We start from the raw sequence: 23,880 nt of genomic DNA on the forward strand, positions 1-23,880 counted from the left end.
TCTAAATACAAAAAAAAAATCCTGGAACGGCTTTTCGCGGTAATAATAATTATTTTTATTTTTTACATTTATATACACGCCATATACACACGCATAATCTCGCACGCATACATTGGTACAAGAAGCACAGACAGCCATTACATATGTACACATCACAGATTTCCATACAGCATCCCTTTTCCCTCTCTCTCAGACGGGCTACTGCTGGTGTATCCGATTGTTGTTCGAATTTCTATAGGGATCCTCCACAACGATGGAATTGCAGATTAGATCGTAACCGGTTCTGTTAAATCTGAAGAAAAACAACGAGAAGCAGATCGGGAACAAAAACGCCAGCACAAAGTTTTTCACCACCGATCGACCCAATGCCAACGGCAGACCCAGATCGGTCCCGGGACTCACCAGGACCACGTCCGGCTCATTCGGACGTTCCACGGGGGTTATACTTCGGCATTGAACCACCCGCAAGCCCATCATGTACTTGCCGGGAGTGGCGCCTCCGATGAAACCGTACACACCGTGTTGAAGCCAAAAGGCCTGAAAAAATAACAATTACAAAAATTAATTTTATAAAATTGGATTATATTAAAATTAAATTTTCTTATTTAAAATTTCATTTTTTACAGGATAAATTATTTTTAAAAAATACAGCTCGATTAGTTTTTCACGAGATTCCGCAGACAAGTCTCTTACCTCAAAGATACAAACTATCACACGATGAATCACTTCCAAGATCAGAATTCCATAAGTCATTTCTAAAGCCATTTTGTAATCAATACGCAAATTAGTTTGCAATAAATCCAAGTCTTCAATTTCTCTAAAAAAGTAAAATTGCAATTTATGAAAGATTGTAGTATATTGTAAAAAAAAATCGTATATTATATAAGAAGGAAAGAAAAAACTTTTTTTTTTAAATATGAGAAGTTATTAGAATAAAATATAAAAAATAAAAAAAGAGTTACTTATTGCACTGAAAAGAAAGACGTAATAGTTTGGTAATATTTAGTACAAATTTTATCAATTTATAATTTACAAAAAGAAGAAACCTATAAACTTTCTTATATTACTAAACTGCTCGCATCCTTTTACATACATAAAATCGAACACGTCGATTGCGATAAAGGTGATGGAGAACTTCAAAAGAAATAGCATCGTTGAGTCTATAAATTCCGCGGCGAATCTTTTCCAAATCGGAGGAACGCGATATTCGTAACCTAAAATAAATAAGTTTAAGGTTAATATAAAACAGACGTTTTCCACACGATATGTGTTTTAATAATTCTTCAATAGGATTTCAAGCAAAATTTTAACCTTCAGCTCCAGGGGGTTGGAAAGGACCCGGTTGTTCCTGCCTCCTTTGTCTCACTTCCTCGTTCTGTCTGTCTGTATTTCCAATTATCACTCCTGGTCTATTCGATGCTGTTGGGCCTTGATTTGGTTGAAAGGCTGTTGAAGCTGAAAAAATATTATGTCTCTCATCAAATAAAACCAATATTTTTAAAAATAAAGTTATTTATCTTGACAAAATTTTAAATTTAACTAAAATTGTTATACATATATTGCACATCCAGTAATAATTTATTACTATATATATAATATCAAAAGAATATAATGTTCCTTATTTTTGAAAATAGATGTACACAGAATTTTATTTTTTCCAAAATTTATCAGTATTTATTTTATATGCATATCTTTATTGAAAAATTTTATAATTTTTTGATAAAATATTTTAGATTATATAATATAAATTTAAAATTGATAAAGCTTTCTCTTTAAAAAAATTTCTTCTAGATAAAGATATTCTTATTTATTCTTAATCTTCGACATATAATTAATCAAAACGACTCGTATTTATTCATACCGGGTGTCGGATTCGCAATGTGTCCCGACATCACGTAATAGGGAAACATCGCTGCAACACTTTGCCAAGCGTACGCCTCCTGGAGCCATTTCTCCAATTTTTTAAAATACCGCGATCTCTCCTCCGCCGGATCCAATTTACTTTCCGAATCTCGCTCCAGCGTGTCGTCGTTTTTGTCGTCTGCCATTTTGAGTTCTCGCTTTGCCTGCGAAAGAAAACAAATCGTTTCGTCACTCGACGTGGAAGCTGTCAGTCAATGTCGCTGATTACTCCAAAATTTTCGCCTCTCTCGATCGGAGCACATCGGCAGAACGTAACAATTGACGGATGACGATTGTCGCAAATCGTCGACTAAATCGCCGATTATTTTTTTGTCGCGATCAATCAACAAACGCAACTATAAAAGGTGTCAAAAGAAGATAAATAATTGCGCCGACAACACTGTTTAATAAAAAAGTAGTGGCAAACACGGCTCTCCTTACCTCTGTCACAATCAAACACTACGCATCTACGCTCGTATGTAAACTACGCGCCAACTATCACTATCCATCACTGACGTGTATAATAGCTACTGGATATAATCGAGACGTTTTTTGCCGTCGAGATAGACCAACGAAATTCCGTCACGACAGCTGTCGGCTTTTCCCCCAGATTTCATCAGTCGTAGAGGGAGAACTCTAGGCTGATGCCCAAGATGCATTTCTGATCCAAGTGCATTTTATGAGGGTGAAAACATAAGGTAAAATATTTTCTATCGGAGACTTTTGAAAAATAATTTGTTGAAATTTATAATAATTTTTTTATTATACGAAGTCATCTGATATTTCCCTCAAAACTTTTTTAATGGTATGAAAAATTTTCAATCACCACGTGCGTTACATATATCATCTGCTGGTAAAATATACGAGCTACGATTTAATGAAAACTTGGACATGTTTTTAAAAACATTTTGACATAAAGATTTGGAGTACTTTTGAAGATTTTTGAGAAAAATACTTTGTAACATCTCGTTTTTTTATATTTTTGTGTATGATTTTAAGAGGAATTGTCTAAAAAAAGTTTCAAGAAAGATGTTTGAAACTGACCTCTAGTATTAAAGACAGGTACCAGAGAGAAATTTATGACTGCATGAAATTTGTCCGGAATCATTTTTGTCCAAATCATTATTTCACTAACGAATCCACTAGCATTTATAGTAAATATAATATAAAGACAAATTATGTTTCAATCTTTTAAATTAATGTTACGTTATTTTATATATTCTTCATATAAGATGTAAATTTAAAATTACATTCTAATAAAAAAAATTATTAATTTTTAATTTAATAAGAAAAAGTGAATATAATTTAATAATAACTAAATATAAAATGTAAGACGTATATATTATAATCTAATAGTACTAAAAAGACACACACATAGAGATATAATTTAAATCACCTGCCTAAACTTCAGATAAATCTTTGGTAAATGAGATTTTTTTACCTGCGAGTTCTCTCTATGACTTTATTAAAAAAAATTTTTTTTATTCAAATTTTGGTTCAAGATAATCGTTTGTTTTATTGTAAATGTGAAAAATCTAAAAGAATTATACAAATGGGAAAAACAGGTATGTAATGCTAGTAATTTTCTGTCCATCCAACACTCTGGACAAGTTCAAATTAACTTGTTCAGGACAAAAGTCGAAACTAGGTGGCAAAGTAAAAAACAACCCTTGCGTTCAACTCTCCTTCATTAATTTTTCCCTCCATTCAAACACCCGTTTGTTTCATTTGAAATCCCAAATAAATTCAAGCCATCCGTGTGCCTAGGGTCCAGATCAGATATTCAGGGGAAATAGGAACTTTTTTCCATACCCGACCGGCCGCAGAACAGGCCGCAGAAGGCGCTGGTTCTTGGTTCTGCGCGACGTGCCTGCAGCTTCGATTCAGTAACCACGGTGCGCGTTTCCGACTGATGAGCGGGCACAGCGGGACCAGAGCGGGCATCCTCTTTGTGCGCGAGAACCCTTCGCGATAAATAAGACGGTGGTATTGGCACGCGGGCGAGTCGCAGGGGTGAGCGTCGCGTGGGAGCGTCGCGCCGTCGCGACGCGTCGCACCACGGCTACGGTGACAACCTTAGGAGGAGCGTCTGAGAGACCGAGGGTGTGGACCCGCAGAGGACAGCGGGACCTTAGGTAAGGTCGAGCACCGCATCCGCATCACGCCGGATGCGTAGAAATTCCATTTTCCCAGCCGAAAATGGATCGGTATCTATCGTCATCTCATCGCGATCTTCTCGTTTTCTCTCGCGTTTGGCGTTTCGACGGCCCGCCTTTTCGTTTCGGAGGCCTGGACACGGAGCCTCCGAAAGGAGGTCCGAGATTTCACTCTTGTCCGAAAAAGGATTCCTCGCCGCGAATATTTACACGCGCGAGAAAGAAAGAGCGGCGGATCGTTCCCGCTCCTTCTTTGAGTCATTCCAACGGAACGCCAGCCAGCCGGAATTCCGGGAATTCTGGCGACTCCGAAAAACCAAAGTGACCTGCCAAGTGTGCGCGCGCTCGTAAACAATTCTATCGCGTTAATGAAACGCTAGCCTTATTCTCTTTTTTCGTAAATTATTTATAATCACATACGTCTGCGATAATCCTTCAGAAAACTAAAAAAAGGTGCGTTGAGTCTATTTATTATATCTAATTTAATTTTTATTAATTTTGTTACAATCATAAAACGCTTAGAAAATGTGATTCTTGGAAGATAGATATTTGTTTAAAATCTTCTCTTTCTGTCTGCATAAACTTTATACATCTCAGGAAGCGTTCTAGGATTTACGGCCTGTCAGACAAATTTACACGTAACCATATAAAGCTGTATATATACAGAGAGGGAAATAAACCAGCCGCAATTCTCCAAAATAAAGGATGCCATATTGTTCGGTTCTCTGTATATTCGCTGTACGCTTTATGTAGAAATAATCCAGCCGGATGTGTCTTTATTGCGGGAATGTCCGGACCGTTTGTTTACGGCATTAAACCACGTATCGCACATCCGGTTCAGGACGATAGAGAACTTTTCGAAGCGGGATGAGGGAAATCTCGTGGACTTTCCCGAGTGAATCTTGCCGATCTCAAGGCTGTTCCCCCGGGATTTCATCTCGGTGAATATTAAATAGATACGTGACGCGTATGGAACTTCAACGAAATTTAATAAAATTTAATAAAATTATACGTAAAGAATCGTTCTCGAAACTGTGGCATTTTATTTTACTCGCCGTTTCTGGCGTGACGGATTATTCGATTAAGAGAAGAATTTCATCTCTATCATTGTATAATAGCACATTCTGATGATTGTCATTAATTATTGTCTATTGTTATTATCAAAGACTTCTTCGCGGCTGCCGGATCTTCTTCTGGTTTTCACTTTTATCTTCGCGCGTGATTTACGTAATAATAATTATCTTGATTAACAATAGCAATTTACGTATCTTTTTATGTAACAGTTTACATTAGATAACAAATTTCAAGAGAAAAATCCCGACTAACTAATGTAATTACGAGTATTTTATAGGCACATCTCGCCCAAATTCTTTTACTCATTTTACTTGAAAAATCTCTCTCCTTTTTTTCTTATTTATTCGCACTATTAACATTAATTTATTTATTTTATTTTAACACTTTTACAATATTTTCTCAAACCAAATGATATATTATTTGCTCATACTGTTAAATATGTAAAAATTTGCTCATTATATAAATTTATTAATATTATTATAAATTTTATTATATTAATACAATATATCGTCGTAATTCCTGCGAGTAGTATTGAAGCAGGCTTTGTTTACACGGCATGAATTTACGGCGTGCATTCACCCGAAAATGCTCATTTATAAAAGCCGTCGACACGAGCGCGATGCGGCGCGATTATCGTTATCGATGCGAGTGGATGCTCTCTTCCACAAGTTGCGTGATAACGGGACGAGGAGTGATGCAGGGGAAGGGGGGAACAAAAAGAGAGGCAGGGGAGTCGAGAAATATGTATGTTTAACCTGCTATCTCGGGCGAGACATCATCAATGTTGCATCCACAATCGCGTGGTTTCTGACCCGCGTATCGAAAATCGAACCGACAGGTCGCCTCGTCTATCGCGTTTATCGATCGATATATACCGCCCGCTTTTCACCGTCGCTTTTCCACGTAACGTTAATTGCACCCAGCCGGAAAATGCACCGGAGATGCATCGACGCGTATTCTCTCCTCCGCTGTCGATCGGCACGGTTCGCCGCGATTCGAAATCGATGGACGCTTGTAAAAAAGTACGCTAACGTTGATAGATATCGATGTGATAAGTCTCCCTCTTTCTCTCGGATGGAAAATTGCCAAGAAAATTGCTGCAATGGATGCACTTTGGAGAATTTAATCCTTCGCTTTGTATCCTTGGATGATTTAAATATTTGTGTTTTTTCCTCTCTCTCTCTCTCTCTTGTCTCGATAAGGAAATAAATGACGATATCTGATAAATTAATGATTAATGCATCATTAAATTCAATGCCATATTTGATTAAATATAAAAAATTTTAAACAAAAATACATTCTAAAGAAACATATTTAATATTATAAAGATTACATAAGTTTCAATATTACAAATACTGAAGAAATTATCATTGTATAAACTATTTTATAAAATTTTAGATCTCTCTCGTTGATGCCATCGGTATAAATAAAGCATATATATATCTTTTTCTTCTTCTACATATCTTTTACAAGAAACAGATATCGTTTTATATTCCTAGAATTTATTATCATCATTTATATTATCTGTCATTATTTTCTATTTTTTTAATTAAATCCGTAATCTCTCTCGCGGCGTTTGCGGCGACGATAAATACATTATAATCAAATATAAACATAAATTGTGCTTCTCTTTTTGCCATTCATTATCGCAGACCATCGCAGCGTCCTTGACGTTATCGATGATCGATAGCCAGATTTCCAAAGACACGGCGATTAAATAAGGCAATTAGCGCGACTTGCACAATGCATAAACGTGTCCAGCCAATTGCCTATCGGCTTTACCTCTTATTCAATAAAGACATTTATTATATTCTACCATGAATGGAATGCAACAGTTTGTCGCGCTCAGAATTAAAATTCGCTAACATTCATTGCTTCTTTACCGAATGCATAAATTAAACAATAAAAAATACCTATTTAATTTAAAATTACATAATTTTTAATATTATTACTTACGTATTAAATAAAGACAAAACACAGTAATCATGTATTTTTAAAATTGAGTGCAATATATTTTTTTTCTCGAATAAATAAATAACTACGTATAATTTTTTCATTTCATCTAATGATTAAAAACGCAATGTTTCCTCGGAAACAATTTACTCTCGTCGTAATCTTTCCCGCCGTTAAATATCCCTCGAGACTACAGGGTGGTCGAAGTGCACGAGACGACGCTCGGATCGATATTCGTATTCTGCAAAGTCGTGAGAGCTTTAACTTAATCCAGAATAGTTTAATCATGCGAAATTACGCACCCTAACTTCGTTAACTCGTTCCGGTCGATGTGATTGCTATTGGAGGCAAAGTATGAACAATTCAAATCATCAAAACAGATCGGATCTCCTTAAAACCCGAGACTCTGATTTTATTCAATAACGGAGATATTTCTTTCATTATCGGAGAAATTTTCTTTAATTATCGAATCGTTGCGTATATGAAGTATCGGTTTTATATCAATAATACTCTTCACAACGCGTGGCTATCCGATGATTATTGAATTCAATTATCGAATCACATATCAAACGTGCCAGATGCGAGGATACAGTGAATACATAGAAATTTAATTCTGCCACTTGTATACGATTTCTGACGAAGTTCTGTCAAGGATACTTGAAATTGTTGCAAAACCAGAAACTAAGGAAGAGCTTAATGCCTTACCTGTTAGCCTTGACGCGACATTCAATATAGCTATTACACGCTTACATAGACAGTTAAATATAAGAAAGAAAACATATATATACACGAATATTTGTTTATCAAATCCCATTATTAATACAAACATTTTTCTAAATTAATTATTAAGATTCTTATAATCAAATATTATAGAATCTAAATATATTTTAATTCACACTATTTTGACGAAAAAATTCACATGTTTTGTCATCTTTGATATCATAATTCAATTGCAATAAAGGAGTTGGAGCCTTCTAAAAACAAGGCATTTTATATTTAAATTGACGAACGTGGGAGCAAGTTTTTTTAAGGTGTCCTTTCGTTCTACAAAATAACATGTTAAAAAGAGGCTTGATATTTTATCGCTCCGCGATCTTTTGGGATGACACAACCCGCAAGGTAACGCGATACGCGTTACCTCGGTGTAGTTTATCATTTATCATGGACCATTCCATCATCCCTGACTCGTGCGACGCAAAAGATCGCAACATGGCCCGTCGCGCAATACGCTAGATAATGACTAATATAAATCCTGCAACACACGACGGCAGCTCGTTTATAAAGCGTGCGTGTGAAAATTTCCTGCTCAATTTCCCACCGATCGCGATATTACCCCCTGGTTATATTCGCGAAGAAAGATTGAACGACACTAATAAGAGTGTGAAAAAAAGAGAGCATTATTTCATTAATTCTTTGAGATTAAAATCATGAATGAAAAGTATCGTGAATATCGATTAAAATTCTAATAAGGCGAAGCTCACTTAATCCGATAATGTATGAGATTATCGTTCCATAGAAATTTTCACTACGTTATTGCGATAATTTTATTGGAAAGGAAAAAGTTCCGTAATGTACAATGTTACGTGATCTTTCAAGTTTATTAAAATTAAATTAGAAATATATTAACATGTATGTATGATTTAAAATTATGTGTATTAAAAGAATTACTCGCTATTGGCAGACAAGGTCTTGGGGAACATTGTATATTCTTTCTCTCTTTCTCCTTCTCTCTCTTGTTAAGTAACTTGTATGTGTGTGTGTGTGTGTGTGTGTGTGTGTATGTATGTGCTTCGCGTAAATAAGTTATTTCCGGCAAAATCGACCTGCCGAACGTTTTGAAATACGAAAACTAAACTTTCGTATATGGTTTGACATGTTTATAGACAAATACAAGGTTCGAAAAATTGCTATGAAATCTTTCTCGACTGTAAAAATTTTTGCGAAACGTCAAAATGAATTTTTTCTCTGCTATAACATTTAAATCTTACTTATTTAATCAACTTTCAATTATTTCTCTTAGTTTCTTAATTTTAAAAAATGTTTAACATTATTTGCTAAAAAAAATTGACCAATCAAATCCACTTAAGAAACAATCGATTCCATTAGTCAAAGAATCTTATTATATGAGGCGAGAATCCTCGACGCTATCCTGAATAATGGGATGAAATGGAATGGAAGAGCAGCTTCTGAATAATTTAGTTTTCTCAATCGGAGAAGCTAAACATCAATCAGGGGCACCCTGTATACAGAATAATGACGTCAACGGCGATTGAGTAGTATGATTCCCGGTAGTTTTGCGCCGGTTATAGAATCACGGCAATAAGTTATAAGAGCGCTATAAACTGCGGGCGACTTAGAATGCAATGCCATTACTCTGTTCGTTTCTACGTCGTTTATTCGCCATCAAAAGCACAATCAGGCCTCGAATTCGTATAATAAAAGCTCGTTAAACAATAGCGGATTATCTACGAGATGGCGGAATAATTGGACTATACTTTGAAATTGACTGACAGTTCTCATTATAGAAATTCCCGCTCTCGAAGGAGAAAATGAGAGCAATAATTGAAGTGTAAAATATGTAATGTAATGTACACCGAATGATAATTAATATCCATCCTCTTCTCAATCGTCATTTTAATCGTCTTAATATTGAACTAAACATGGGAAAGCATAATTAAAACAGACAATTGCGAATTGAATAATTTGCTTTTCATCAATTTAGATCCAATAATTTAACAAATTCAGAAAGAGATAATCTACTGAATAAATATTAATAAAATACCTTACACATGCAAATATTTTAATTAATATTTATGTAAATATTAATTTGACACGTCGCTCTCTCCTTTTAATTAATTAACTCTTAATTTTATTATATCGCGAATAAATACACATGAGGATGTACTAAATACTATATATATATGTAAATATATAATATAATAATAAATAAAGTCTACCGATTTTTCAATTTATGTTTCTGGGCGTAATTGCTTCTTTTTTCTTTACGTTCGTTTGATTTTTGTTGGATTGCGATAACGAGCGCCTGTTCGAGCTAGCAATGCCGAACATTTATTCCAGGGCATGCAGATAACACATGTGAGTGACGTCAAATGAATCGTAAGACCAACTTCCGTCCATTGAGCATGCAAAAAGAAAAATTTGCCCTGAATAATTCAAATTATGGGACAATCATCACAAGAATTGCAAATAGCTAACGAACAAAGAGTCTCCAAAATGAGATGTTAGATTAACATCGTACTTTCTTCTATTTTCAACATAGAAAATATATTGAGACGTACATATGTTACGTACAGAATATATTACGAAAAGTTTATTTTTATTACTATAAATATCTCTAGCGTGAAATTTTGATTATAATTAAAGGTAATATATATACGTCAAACAAATAAATTGTTATTAAAATAAATAAAACTTGTGTGCTGAGTCTATTTTCGCTTTATCTTCGCGATGCGGAAGATACTCGAGAGTCTCTGCTGATTATGGCGCACAAATTGATAATGAAGCGTGTATTTCGATGCTCTGCGATAACATTTGGCACAGTGACGTCAAATGCGTACGTAAGTTCCCTGTTCCTTTGCGCTGACCCGTTACATCGACAGTAGACATACAACACAATCTTATATTCTCGCATGCTTTTCATTATATATGGTGTCACGAAAAAACAGTATTAAATAAAATATTTGAACATTCAAAATATATAATAAAGTAACAAAAAATATATATAACAAATATATATAAATATATATTATAACATCTTTATATATAGATATCTTTTTATTAATTAATAAATAATTAATTTTATATATATATATATATATATATATATATTTATATTAAGTTTAATATTTTATACATATAGAATGGACTGAGCGTGGCGATAGACAAACACGCGCTATATATATATATATATTAGAGAACCTTTAAAAGAATACAAATAAAAAAACAAAAGGCAGGATAATTTCCTGAGAAAAGTAATATATTAAATAAAACGCGATATTATCTTCTAAGGATAAATAATAAGTTAAATATCAAGATATTTTTTTACAAGAGAGAAATAAATTGACTGGCGTAGTATAATAGCTAGAAAATTAAATAGCAGGGATATTTTTCTCTTGTAATTGACCATTCTTTTCCTTAACAAAGTTAGTATTGATTTTTGCTCAAGTGTAATTTAATCAGCGATTTAATGGAGAGACTGTTAAGTACGGGTGAATACAAGAATGTAAATTGGTAACACAATCTTACGTTTTGATTAATTCAAAGTAAATTTTGCTGTAATGAGAAAAGGAACTTTATTATCTTAATATTCTCTGAAAAATTAAAGAAAATGTTATTTTGCCCGCAATGTATAAGAAGAAAAAGTTCAAATTTTAATTAGATTCTATAAAAGTTTGAACACATCAATCGGGATTTGCACGACACACGGTACAGGATCCATTTCGTCTGATATTATATCTCGCGTTACATTCGTCATTCGGGCATCTGTGTCCGATGGCGGCACGCGGCGTGTAAAACTCCGCGAGTACGAATTATTGTACCGGCATTATCGTATTAAGTATTATTTGAGCGCCGATTGAAATTGACATCCATTTGCCGGAGTACATCAGTACAAGCTCGGCGTTGCTCCGAAGCGCTCCGACATCTTTCACCGCGATCGCATTTTTAATATAATTTTGAAAAAAAATCTAGTGCAAACAGTTTATTATCGCGACAATAGAAAAGCAATAATAAAAATAATCTGAAAAAGTTGTGAATATTTATATAAAGGAGCAATATTTCCTGAAATGCAGCGGCGCAAATACGAGATAAAATTTTTTAAGAATAGATAACATATCACATCATTGTTTCTTTTTACAAAATCAATTATTTGCAGAATTTTTGAAGATAAATATATGACAGGAAAGAAAGGAGAGGAAGTTTTGCGTGTTACAAAAATAATATGAGAGATATATAATTAAAGCAAATAATTCGGCGCTAGATTACATTTTAGTCGTATTCATAAATATTAATGACACATAGTGTCTCGTAATTAAATTAACTGACTAAAATAAATACAAATCTCTGCATCAAAATGAAAGAACTAGGAGAGAATATAATAGAGGTAAATATAGAAAAGAATATTTTAATATTAGACATTATCAAAAAAGGAGGAAAAAAAATATATTCTATGATTCTATAATACGATATAATTTAAAAATATGATTCTATATATAATTATTAAGAAATTGCTTTATCGCGATGATTTTGCAGTGGGAAAGCTCGGAGTCGGACTTCTCAGATACTGAGGACTCAAATGAGTTAGGAGCCAGAGTTAGCCCCGAAAGCAACGCGATGGACACTATAGATAGTGTCAACAAGCGACAGGCCACTCGTGTCTTCAAGAAATCCAGCCTCAATGGCAAGATCACGGTCTATCTCGGCAAGAGAGACTTTGTCGATCACATCACGCACGTCGATCCGATCGGCAAGTATCCATCATAATTAATTCACGCGCACATCCTCTCACGCAGAAATGACGTATATACTCGGGATGTGTATTTTTTCTAAAATAACTATTGCATATGCAATTGCATGACTTCATCTTTTCTTTGAATCTCGCGATAAGAGAAACGGTTTCGACGATTATAGACGGAGTCGTCCTGATCGATCCCGACTACATAAAAGAGCGAAAGGTGTTCGGTCACGTTCTCGCGGCGTTCAAGTACGGCAGGGAGGATCTCGATGTCCTCGGGCTGACCTTTCGCAAGGATCTCTATCTCGCGGCGGAACAGATCTATCCTGTGGTGCAGGGATCTCAGCCCCCCAGGGAGCTGACACGATTGCAGGAGAGACTGATCAAGAAGTTGGGCAGCAATGCGTATCCCTTTTATTTCGAGTTACCGCCTCACTGTCCAGCCTCGGTCACCCTACAACCGGCCCCAGGCGACACCGGCAAACCCTGCGGCGTCGACTATGAGTTGAAAGCATTCGTAGGTGAAACGCAGGATGACAAACCGCATAAAAGGTACGAATCTCAATTTAACGTGAAAGAAAATCCTTTTGTTTAAGGTTAAAGAAATTCTTATTTAAAGTTTTAGAAAAAAATTTTTTTAAATTCCTTTTTTATGAAATAAAAACAATCTTCGTTTAAAATGAAATAGATTTTATACACATTCTTGATTCAGGATATTTTTTATATTATATAAAAAATACTTTCATTTATGACGATTAATGATCAAAGCGACAATTAATTTAATTAATTACTGCTTTTATCGATCAACTGATTCAACTTGCAGGAGCTGCGTGAGACTGGCGATCAGGAAGATCATGTACGCGCCATCGAAACAGGGCGAGCAGCCCTCGGTAGAAGTGAGCAAAGAGTTTATGATGTCCCCGAACAAATTGCACCTAGAGGCTTCCCTCGACAAGGAGCTCTATCATCACGGCGAGAACATAGCTGTGAACGTGCACATAGCGAACAATAGCAACCGGACTGTGAAAAAGATAAAAGTGTCGGTTAGGCAGTTCGCGGATATCTGCCTGTTCTCCACGGCGCAATATAAGTGCACCGTCGCCGAGGCCGAGAGCGAGTGAGTATTCTCCAGCCAATTATTTTTCCCATCCCTTACCGAGCAACTACGATATCGCACTTTGGCGAGAGAAATTAGAGAAAAATTAAATTAAATTTAAATTCTTTATTATTTCTAGGAATTAATTAAATCTAATTTTTCTAATTTTTTTCGTGTTTTTAAATAAAAATTAGTTTATAAAACAAGCAGAAATCTTCGAGATAATTGTTTTACTTTAGGAAATTGCTTTTTTAATTACGATAAAAATAGTTATAGGTCGAAATTTTTTACGTCAGTAAGCGATTAATTGCTTAGACCATTAATGATTTAGGCGATTGATTTAACGTTGTTAATTATTTACGATTGTCAAAACGTCGCCGACTTAGAGATGTTAAAAGATGTCATTTCTTGAACTATCAGTTCGAGCTGCGATAAAGTTTTAGCAATTTGTACATTACGTAACATGCGCGATAACATGCGAAAAAAGAAGCAAGATTGTAACGAGCAGGAAAATAAGATTATTGCACTGGCAGTATAGGGGTAGCGCCAGGATTCACTCTGAGCAAGGTGTTTTCTCTAAAGCCAACGCTTGCCGAGAACAAAGACAAGCGAGGCCTAGCTCTAGACGGTCAGCTTAAACATGAGGACACCAATCTCGCGTCTAGTACAATGTGAGTGCGAGATTAAGAGCTCGCTGTTTCCCTCATTACTCTCTCACCTTTTCTCTGCCGGATACTAAGGGGGAAAAAAATAAAGATAACGGGGAGGCTGGAAAGCGGCCAAATGCAGGCTCGCGTCGTTTCTCTGTAATGCGACTATAATCACGACGATATCTCATGACGAATGTATAGTTTTTATAGAAATTCATCGTGCTCGAGTACCATAAAGATGAGACGTAGCGGCGACGTGCTCTATCAAATCTTTTTGAAGTAGCTTTATAAAGTTACTAGAAAAGACAGAAATTCATAAAATAGTAATTCGCTTTAATGACGTTCGAGAACGATGGTGAAAAATTTAATTGAATTGAAAGTTAAATTAAAATTAAGAATTAAATTACTTCTTGATTAATATTTTAAATCTTATAAGAAAAATTATTTTATTAGCTAATAAAAGTATAATAAAATATAGCTTTAGCCATGTAAATTCTTCGCTTATAGATCTTTCAAATAAATTCCATAAATTTCATTAAAATATTTGGAAGAATAAATAAAATTAGAAACAAAGACAGAAAGAGCATTAAATTTAATTGCGTTCTTTTTATTCGAGAAGTTTATCACTTCTTTTAACCCTGCTTTTAGCGTTGAGATATTATAAGGATAATAAAAAGTAAAATTTAAAAGACAAGACCATTTTCAGCCTCCCTTTCTTGCTATCTTTTTTTTCTTTTTCTTATTAATGCAAAACAAATGAAAAATGGAATGGCAGTATTCTTAGTGACTTTGTGCTGGGGATTTTTAACGTGGTGGCCTGTAATCACGTATAGATCTCGATCGGTGGTGGTTTCATTTCCTTGGCAAAGCTCCCTCTCCTCACACACGCACTCTCGTTCTTTATCTCCCGCCCCCGTCCCTCTTTCTTTTATTTTAAGACATATATATTTTTAAATTTGTATATTTATATTTTTATTTCAACTTTATTTTTTTTTTTCTATATTAGAAAAAGTATTTTCTTGACATTTTTTATAGTTTCTTAAAATAAATTTCTCTCCTATTAATATACACATGTAAGTGTTTCACACTCTATATATATATCCCTTAGACACTGAAGTACGTAAAGATAAGTAAGTAAAGATTGTCAAGCCCTTGCCCTCATCTCTTGTAATCGTAATTTGTATCGCAGTGTAATGCACAAACTGACATCGTACTATCGTACTATCGCGCGTATATATGTATATGTATATTACAAGATTAAGATAAGTTTAATTTCGTTTATTTATTTATTTACTGTTTTATTTTGATTAGGCGTGAATTTCCGCACAAAATCGAAATTTTGTGAATTTTTTCGGCTCAAAGGAATCATAAAATTATGATTATTATTCTAGATATCAATTAGAATTAATATTAGACAATTTCTATAAATTTTTTCATACAGATAATATTTAAAGTTACTTTAAAAAGACATACATATAAATGCATTTATATATTATTAATAATAAATACAAATTATTAAACTAAATATTAGGAAATTAAATAGAATTAAACATTTTGTCGACGATCTTTACGCTGACAGCGCGATATTAATTTCGCAATTTCGATCCGCACGTGACACGCACTGACACTCATGCTGGTTGTGTGTTCAAATGTCAGAGAGGGATGCCCAGTGGGCCCGGGTTTCACGCTCAGCAAGGTGTTCACTTTAACACCCCTCCTGGCCAACAACAAAGATAAATGGGGGCTCGCCCTCGACGGTCAGCTCAAACACGAGGACACCAATTTGGCGTCCAGCACCCTGTAAGGATGCGATGTCTGAAACTAAGCCTGCAGATACACGCAGACATGCTTAGATTACATCAATACGCCGCGCCGTGTTATTAATCACACATTTAGCGCTCGAAAAAGAGAAAGAAAATACCCATCAAAATTATTCACTAAAAATTTTGCTATTAATGGCATAGCACAAAAAAAAATTTTAAAGTTTCTTTTTATAATATGTTTGAATTTGTACAAAAAATATAAACATAAAAAAATAATAATTATGGAAATAATTTTACTTTTTCATGTAGAAGAATGTAGTCTCTTTTATTAAATACTACTAAACATCATTATAAATTATTGAAATATTGAATAACATGTTTTTATACATAAAATATTTTATAAAGAAAATGATTCTCTTCGATTTATAATTAAATTTCCTAAAAGTTAGACACGTAAACAATAAAATATTCAAATAAAAAAAATTGTAAGAAAAGAGAAAATGATTCAACACAGTTCTTGGAAAAGTCAATGAGAACAAGTACAGCTTTTAGCGCTAAATGCGGGACAAGAATGCGGGCGGTGTCTGTTACATATAACACACATATACACACACGTGTTTTACGCACGCAACGCGCAGCTGAACACGCCTTTGGGAATTTTTCTCATCCGCAACGCTTTTCATACACAACGGACGGGAGATACATGTTGGCTGCCTGTGCAACGAAAGCTTTTCTCAACGATTATTTCTTCGATTTCTCTTTAATTTCTCGATCGATTCATCGAGCGACGAACAACCGGCATTGTCGGGCGACGTGTCATTTTATTTTGCGAAATTCGTATCACTCAGCTTTACTGGAAATAGTCTTTACGTGCGCACGTCTTGAATTCCTTAGATCTATAGATCTCGATATTTTAAAATTTAGGGATCTAAGAATTTTCACAATTTTAGAAGAATTAATAAATGAAATCCATAGATCTTAAGATCCAAGTGACTTTACTCTTTCGATGCCAATTTTTCAAAATCTAACATTGGTTTTTCTTTAACAAGGATTAAAATCAAATTGGAAGTTTTGACATCAGTGCAATTTTGATATCAAAAACTTTTAAAGATTAAATCTTATTATTTTCATATATGTATATATATATATCTCAGCGAAAATTAAATATATTCTTTTTTATATCATTAAACTCAACTAAACTCAATGACTATGATGATGTTAGCATATAAAAATTTTGATAATTAGCAAAAACCTAAACCTTTGTTCATTATTTTTTTCTACAAACATTTCTTGAAATGCATCTACGTTTTAACGGTATTAAAAAGATTAACAAACTAGGATCTAAGAGATTTAGGATACCTAGGGCAAACGTTTAAACCAAAATCCCATCTTCCTTCTGCTTGTGCTTGTTGTTTAAAAATATGGCATCGCCACTGCATTGTGCCTGCATAAAATTGCATGAAAAAATTACAACTTGTTCTTTGCCGTTGCAAAACTATAGTTTTATTGTTGCTTGACTAAATATGTACGTGATTACCGCTTTACATAAATGTTTTATATATATATAATTAAAAACTCTGCTTGCTTGTTTAACGAACAAATCTAATTTAAACTTTTTTTTCCGTTTGCTTTTTTTGTCTTTGCATGATGCTATAACCATGCGTGAGCTTTTACGTGATATTAAGGTTGATCAATGATAATAACTTTATTAATGACGATAAATCTAATTTGTAGCGTGGTTGACCCGTCGCAACGTGAAAACCTTGGCATAATCGTCCAATACAAAGTCAAAGTCAAACTTTGTCTTGGTGCTCTTGGAGGGTAAGTCTCATTTAAATATCTCGAGAAATTCTTTAAGAATTTTTAAACTACAGATTTAATATATTGCATTTCAATAAATTTTAATAGATTTCTGTTATCTCTGATTTATAGGGAGTTAGTCGCGGAACTGCCCTTTATTTTGATGCATCCCAAACCGGAAGAGGAGGAACCAATGCCGTCCACAGCTCGACCAAGCCCTACGCACAAAACTGACAGCGGGGAGGTTCCGCTCGACACAAATCTGATACAATTGGATACGTGAGTAATCTAAAGAATTTAAATTTAAATATAATTTTTAAATAAAATTTTTCACTGTCATAAACTAATAAAACGTAATTAATAAATTATATTTGTTAACAACATTACACCATTTATATATATATTTATATAAGAAACATAATATTGCGTTGTATTTATATAAAAATATATAAATTTAAAATATTATCCAGGCTTGTAAACCATATTTTATTAAGGAAAAAGAAAAATATGATATTTTACATATTCAAGTCTCATTAAGTAACTCGCTGTATGTATTAAAAGAGGTCTGAATCTTTCTTTTTTAAATAATATTCCTGCTTGAGTTATATTCTGCATTTTTCCTATAAGAAAATCAAGGATTTATAAATCGTAATTCTTGAATTTTTTTTTAATTTTTCTGCAGGGAGGCGGATGGCGACGACGATATAATCTTCGAGGACTTTGCTCGTCTGAGGCTGAAAGGCGAAATGGAAGCTTGACCTTGTTCCGCCGATTCCTCATCGATACGTATCGATGCGTTCGATCGTGTGACTCTTACGCCGCCGTGTCGCACACAAGACGGAAACTGCACAATGTCGCCAATGATGCCAATAACAGCGATGCCGCAACAACAGACTTAAACGACGTTATCGTTCAAATTTGTTACTGCGGTATCGCTGCTATCCTCAAGTACAAAATGTCCCCCACACGACGGTGTACGCGGGACATTTTAAGATTTATCGCGTAAGAAAGTTGGGCAAAACGAGAAGAAAAACTTTCGAAAGGGACTCACGTGGGAAAAAAAAGAAGATGCTGCAAAAGAAAGGAATTCCGAGCTGCTCGCTTTTTGCGGGCATTTTCCAGACAGGCTAAACGAATACCCGAACCGGAAATGGCGTCGAGAAAATTCTTCAACAATCATTCGTCATTTTCACTGATTATCGAAGATAATCGCAGGAAATTGAAGTTTCTCTAGTGTTTCTTTTTTTTTTAAGATATCGTTGTTTGTATATTTATTAAAATAATTGAGCCACAATTCATTCAGCCGTTGTTATTTGTGGCGCGTGTTCGTTGTTAGATCGTGGTGGTCTTGATTTGTGGGATAAGTATGCGGCGGTTTTGTGCGATTGACATTTATTACAAGTTTAACACCGTCGCCATTTTACGCTTTGTCTCTGAAGACTGATTTTAGAAAGAAAAAACATCCAAAAATCTAGATGTATTTATTGTGAAACTTTCAACAATGAAAGAAAGCTACTGCAAAATAATACGTAATATATGTGTAAAATGAGATTCGATATTTTTCTCTAAAAAGATGCAAATCGCAATTAATTCAATTACAGTTAATTTATTAATTATATATTACTTCATTTAATAAATATGATAGGTATCACTTAATTCACAATTAATTAGCAATAAATCGTCAGTTAATTAAATATGGGATTGATACAAATTCAAGAACGTGCGAGAGCCTTAAGTTTATAACCACTTTTAGTGATTGTGATTTTTTAAACACGGCCAGTATATACTGTCTTTAAGTTAAAATGCAAGAAGTAAAACTTTGTCAGAGTCTCGCATCGATTTTATCTTATCTATGCAAACAATAAATACATACGATTAGTGCGCGTTGCGAATATTGTTTGCGCAAACAACAAAACAACCGTAAACGCCCATCGAATTAGTTCCAGTAAAAAATTAGTTTACAGTAAATTACAGTTGATGCAGATAAAATTAATTGGTCGCAAAAGAAGATAAAAAAAGTTATTTTATATTTTTGTAGAAAACTGCGATACACAAACTTGATTCTCACGACAACGAGAATAGGAAATTATTATTCCGCGAATCTGTAAGAAATCGATGCTCTAAGGAGTCTACTTAGAAGTGTTTAATGTAACAATTTGATCAAACATTCGCGACAAAACGCGCGGAAAAGAGAAGGAAAGATGACGTTTCAAACCGCAGATGTCAATTCATAGATGTATTTATGGATAATTTGTAGTACTTGGTAACATTGTAAGATTTATAACACTAAAATCCGTTGCATGTTCTCCTTTCCCTTTCCTCCCGCTCCCATTTCTAAAATCATTCAATTGATTAAATTAAGTCGGCGCGAGCATCGTTTATACATAATCGTAAGTATCGATTACGATTGGTACGCGTACTTCAAGACTACTCGAGAATTTAATTTTCGCGCAATGAAATGTCGCGTAATCTCAGCTCGCCCGTATTATAAAATCGTATTATAAAAGTCGTTTAGCAGAGAGTTTGATATCCTAATTAAATGATTGCCTAATTAAATCTCGAACGCGAAGACTTTTGCTACAAAACGACGAAAATCATCGGATAAACTCCGCCATTCGAAATAACAATGTCACAGCAAATCACTTACGATGACTCGTATGTAAGAATTCTCGAAACAAAATATTTTTTTCCTAAGTTTTAAAATATACGATATATATATGATTCTGTCTATCATCTCAAACAGCTTTCATTATTTTTTCTATTGATCAAAATTTATAAATAATTAAAAAATAGAGGAGTTGCATCTTCTCCAAAGTGTAAACCCAAATCATTATTAAATATCTCAGAATTTAATGACGATTTTCATTAAAAACGACGAGAAACCTGCTGTCAACTATTAATTCCAATTTAAAAAAAAAAAAAGTCATGTCAACGATAAACGCGATTCACGTTGGTAACGAAGATTAATTCACGGTGACATTAATTAGAATGACGCGAATTATAAAACTATGGAGGAACAGCATATTATATATGTATATGTATGTATATATACGGAAAGCAAGAGAAGCAAGATAATATTTTTTATCACTTTAGCATTTACAAACTGTGTATTTAGATGAGATAGCTAAACGTGTGGTCCGCGTCTCTTCGTCGCGCGTTTAAGATTAAACGCATGACGAAAATGCAGCCGTATTTTCTCATACCAAAGCCGATATTTCTGTTTCTTTTCCGAAAAAAAGTATTCCTCATAAAAAGCATCAATAGCCAATCAAGAAAGTATAATAAATTACACAATTAATTTTCCAATTAAGTACATTTCCTTTTATCAAATTTATTTATTATTAATATAGAACAAATTATTGATTTTATAAATGTATAAGTTCAACATATATGCAGAAGAGTTATCAAGACAGAAATTATTTCATCTTTGAAAAAATTTATTTTGTATTGAAACAATGAATAATATATATATTTTTTAAATCGATATTTTTCATGGATTCAAATTAAATATTATTAATATTATCCTATCCGTTCATTTAATTACTCTATTATTAAATATCCTATTAGCGGATTTCTCAGAAAGAATCCATTCATTCTTTTACCTCGTTTTCGAATAAAAAAAAGAACGTGCATGTTCAACGAAAGCTAGATATTTAATTAAGGTACGAACCTTTGCAATTGTGCGGCAAATGTCGAATGCCGACACTTCGATTATTATCGCTTTAAGCGACGTGTATGAGTGTGTATATGTGCAGGCTTGTATAATGAGAGTATATTTTATATTCGCCCGCGGACGCGCGCATATTTTTTATATGACCGCAAACGGTAGGTTGTTAACATTTTTATTGTCATCCGGTTAGAAGGGAGGATCACAGAAGAAGAGAATTATACCGCACAAAAAAACCAAGGGAGAGAGAACGAGAGATAATTAAAGTCAATATAAAGGATACCGTCTCTGTAATTCTAATATTCGAGATTGTTTCCTTGCGATATGAAAAAGACCGCGTTATATACAGGGGGCCGCAAAAAGACGACGCAAATTTTATCGATTTATTTCAAGATTATCGAATTAAATCTTCTTTCTCTTCTACTTCAAAAATTTAATTATAATCATTATACGCTCTATTATACGTATAAATTACTACTGATACTAAATACTCCAATATTAATATTTTGCCAAGAAGAATCCTAATGATTCAAACTTTTTAAAGATGGAATACTGATGCGACATTTTTGGGGGATACTCTGTATTTAACAAATAATAGTATCACTGCGATAAGAGAAGTAAACGATTACGCTTCTTCGATACAACATATTTTTTGCACCGGAAAGTTTACATTTCCTCTCGTTTGTATCTCGTTTAACTGAAATCTGTGGAAATAGATAGCCATGGTGTGATTAAACATAAACAGCGAAACGTGTACGTGCTCTTATCAGAATGACTGTATCATTCGACATAGAATGGAAATAGCTTATTGCATCGCGCATAATAATAAATGGTATAAAGACAAAAAGGAGAAAAAAAAATGAACTAAAGAAAATGAAGAAGGAAAAGGATATTATGCGCGCTTCTCTCGAGAGTGTTACTGTAATTAATGTAATCGAGTCGATGTACAAGTGTATTGTGGGGTTCACATTACAGCCGTAATTTACAAATGTAAATCGTAAGAAAGATGACAGAGCCATTATATTGCTACAACTTGTACATTGCACTATAGAAACGATTTATATATTGGAGCCGCGCGTTGTTAGTTAGCAAGAAAATCGTGTGTCGTTCATGATCGTTCGCTGTTCACTCGTGAATAATTCGTTTTGTATGTAAAAAAGATTACAAGAAAGTTTTACTCAGAGAAAAGAGAGAGAGAATGCGAAAGAGTGCGTGTATGTGAAATAAATGACATAAAGCATAAATAATGCATAATATATTGTATATGTAAAAAAATCGTGTGTATTCTCGTATTATAACTAGCTGTAATAATTTAATAAATCCTGTATATCGAAAAAAAAGCACAGACATGAACTGCGTATATCTCCCGCGTATTTTTTTTTTCTTTTTTTTTTTTTAATTTTCATTACACAAAATTTTGCAGATTTTTTAGAGCTGATTCTTTTCTACATCCTTTCTTTACCCAAAGAAGTTTTTCTAAATAATAATAAGAATAATATATAATAAAAAATATTTATGTAACGCGTAACATTTTAACACATAGAATGTATAATAAAATATATATCATCAAATCTATTTTTTTTTATTTCTCATTAATATTATTAAATATATATTAAATTTTACATCATAATATATAATAAGACAGCATACAATATTAAACCATTTTCCAGATTTTTCCAGAAGGAATTTTAAATATAATCGTGATACATTTCACGAACTGCTGCTCGAGCTTTCGGAAGTTATAAAAGTTCCTTAATTAAAGAAGTAACGTGCAATTAACGAAACCAATTGATCTAATGAGAAAGCTTTACCTTGACAAGATGAAATGCACATCTTCCTGATAAAAGTGCATCTTTTTTACCGAAGCGTTTTAGAATATCGCGGAAATTGACAATTCTGTTGAAAATATATAAATTAATATTGCAATATCTCTCTTATTTTAATATTTTTTTACTAATATTTTAAATATAAATTGATGCCTCGACCTTTTGCTGAGGAAAAATTACTCTATATATCCAGATAATATTATAATGAGCAAATAATGCTAAAGCAATATTAACAATTGCCTCTCTCTTAATTTTAACTTCAAAACTAACTCAAACATAAAGAACGAAAGTATTCAAATATCTTCCGCTATTTTCGAAGTAATTCGCAAGCTACGTGGAAAGATGGGAAAGAGCAAGAAGTGAACTAAGAGTAAATTCGCCATTTCATTCACGTAGATACTTTATTCAGATTGAGTCTTTTACGATTTCTCATCATAAATCGCGTTCTAGGAAACAGAAAATCGAAGGAAGAAACTAAAAAGAAACAAAAGACATGTACAACACGACGAGACTCGAAACG

The 23,880-nt window shown here is 33.6% G+C and overlaps 2 protein-coding genes across 7 annotated transcripts; one reads left to right on the top strand and one right to left on the bottom strand.

Moving 5' to 3' along the window:
• Positions 1 to 31: 31 nt before the first annotated feature.
• Positions 32 to 2,503, bottom strand: LOC115242066 (protein FAM8A1). Of its 2 annotated transcripts, none has more exons than XM_029818098.1 (6): positions 2,344 to 2,503; positions 1,862 to 2,066; positions 1,312 to 1,455; positions 1,094 to 1,214; positions 694 to 817; positions 32 to 537 (listed from the first exon to the last, which is right to left on the bottom strand). In XM_029818098.1, the coding sequence occupies exons 2-6, from the start codon at positions 2,046 to 2,048 to the stop codon at positions 199 to 201; spliced, it is 915 nt and encodes a 304-aa protein (XP_029673958.1). In that variant the 5' UTR covers positions 2,049 to 2,066; positions 2,344 to 2,503; the 3' UTR covers positions 32 to 198. The 2 variants fall into 2 exon arrangements, with proteins under 2 accessions (XP_029673958.1, XP_029673968.1); XM_029818108.1 differs by having other exon boundaries at positions 1,862 to 2,258; positions 2,344 to 2,500.
• Positions 2,504 to 3,755: 1,252 nt separating this feature from the next.
• Positions 3,756 to 22,874, top strand: LOC115243408 (beta-arrestin-1). 5 transcript variants are annotated; one of them, XM_029820380.1, is made up of 9 exons: positions 3,756 to 4,037; positions 12,357 to 12,570; positions 12,735 to 13,110; positions 13,382 to 13,675; positions 14,188 to 14,325; positions 15,961 to 16,104; positions 17,802 to 17,888; positions 18,000 to 18,146; positions 18,550 to 22,874. In XM_029820380.1, exons 2-9 carry the CDS (start codon positions 12,438 to 12,440, stop codon positions 18,623 to 18,625), a joined length of 1,395 nt encoding a protein of 464 aa, XP_029676240.1. In that variant the 5' UTR covers positions 3,756 to 4,037; positions 12,357 to 12,437; the 3' UTR covers positions 18,626 to 22,874. The 5 variants fall into 5 exon arrangements, with proteins under 5 accessions (XP_029676240.1, XP_029676232.1, XP_029676261.1 ...); XM_029820372.1 differs by lacking the exon at positions 3,756 to 4,037 and adding an exon at positions 11,684 to 12,207; XM_029820401.1 differs by lacking the exons at positions 3,756 to 4,037; positions 15,961 to 16,104 and adding an exon at positions 11,685 to 12,207.
• Positions 22,875 to 23,880: the final 1,006 nt, after the last annotated feature.

The sequence above is a fragment of the Formica exsecta genome, unplaced genomic scaffold (assembly GCF_003651465.1).
Source record: "Formica exsecta isolate Colony F162 unplaced genomic scaffold, ASM365146v1 scaffold120, whole genome shotgun sequence".
NCBI classification, from domain to species: Eukaryota; Metazoa; Arthropoda; class Insecta; order Hymenoptera; family Formicidae; genus Formica; species Formica exsecta.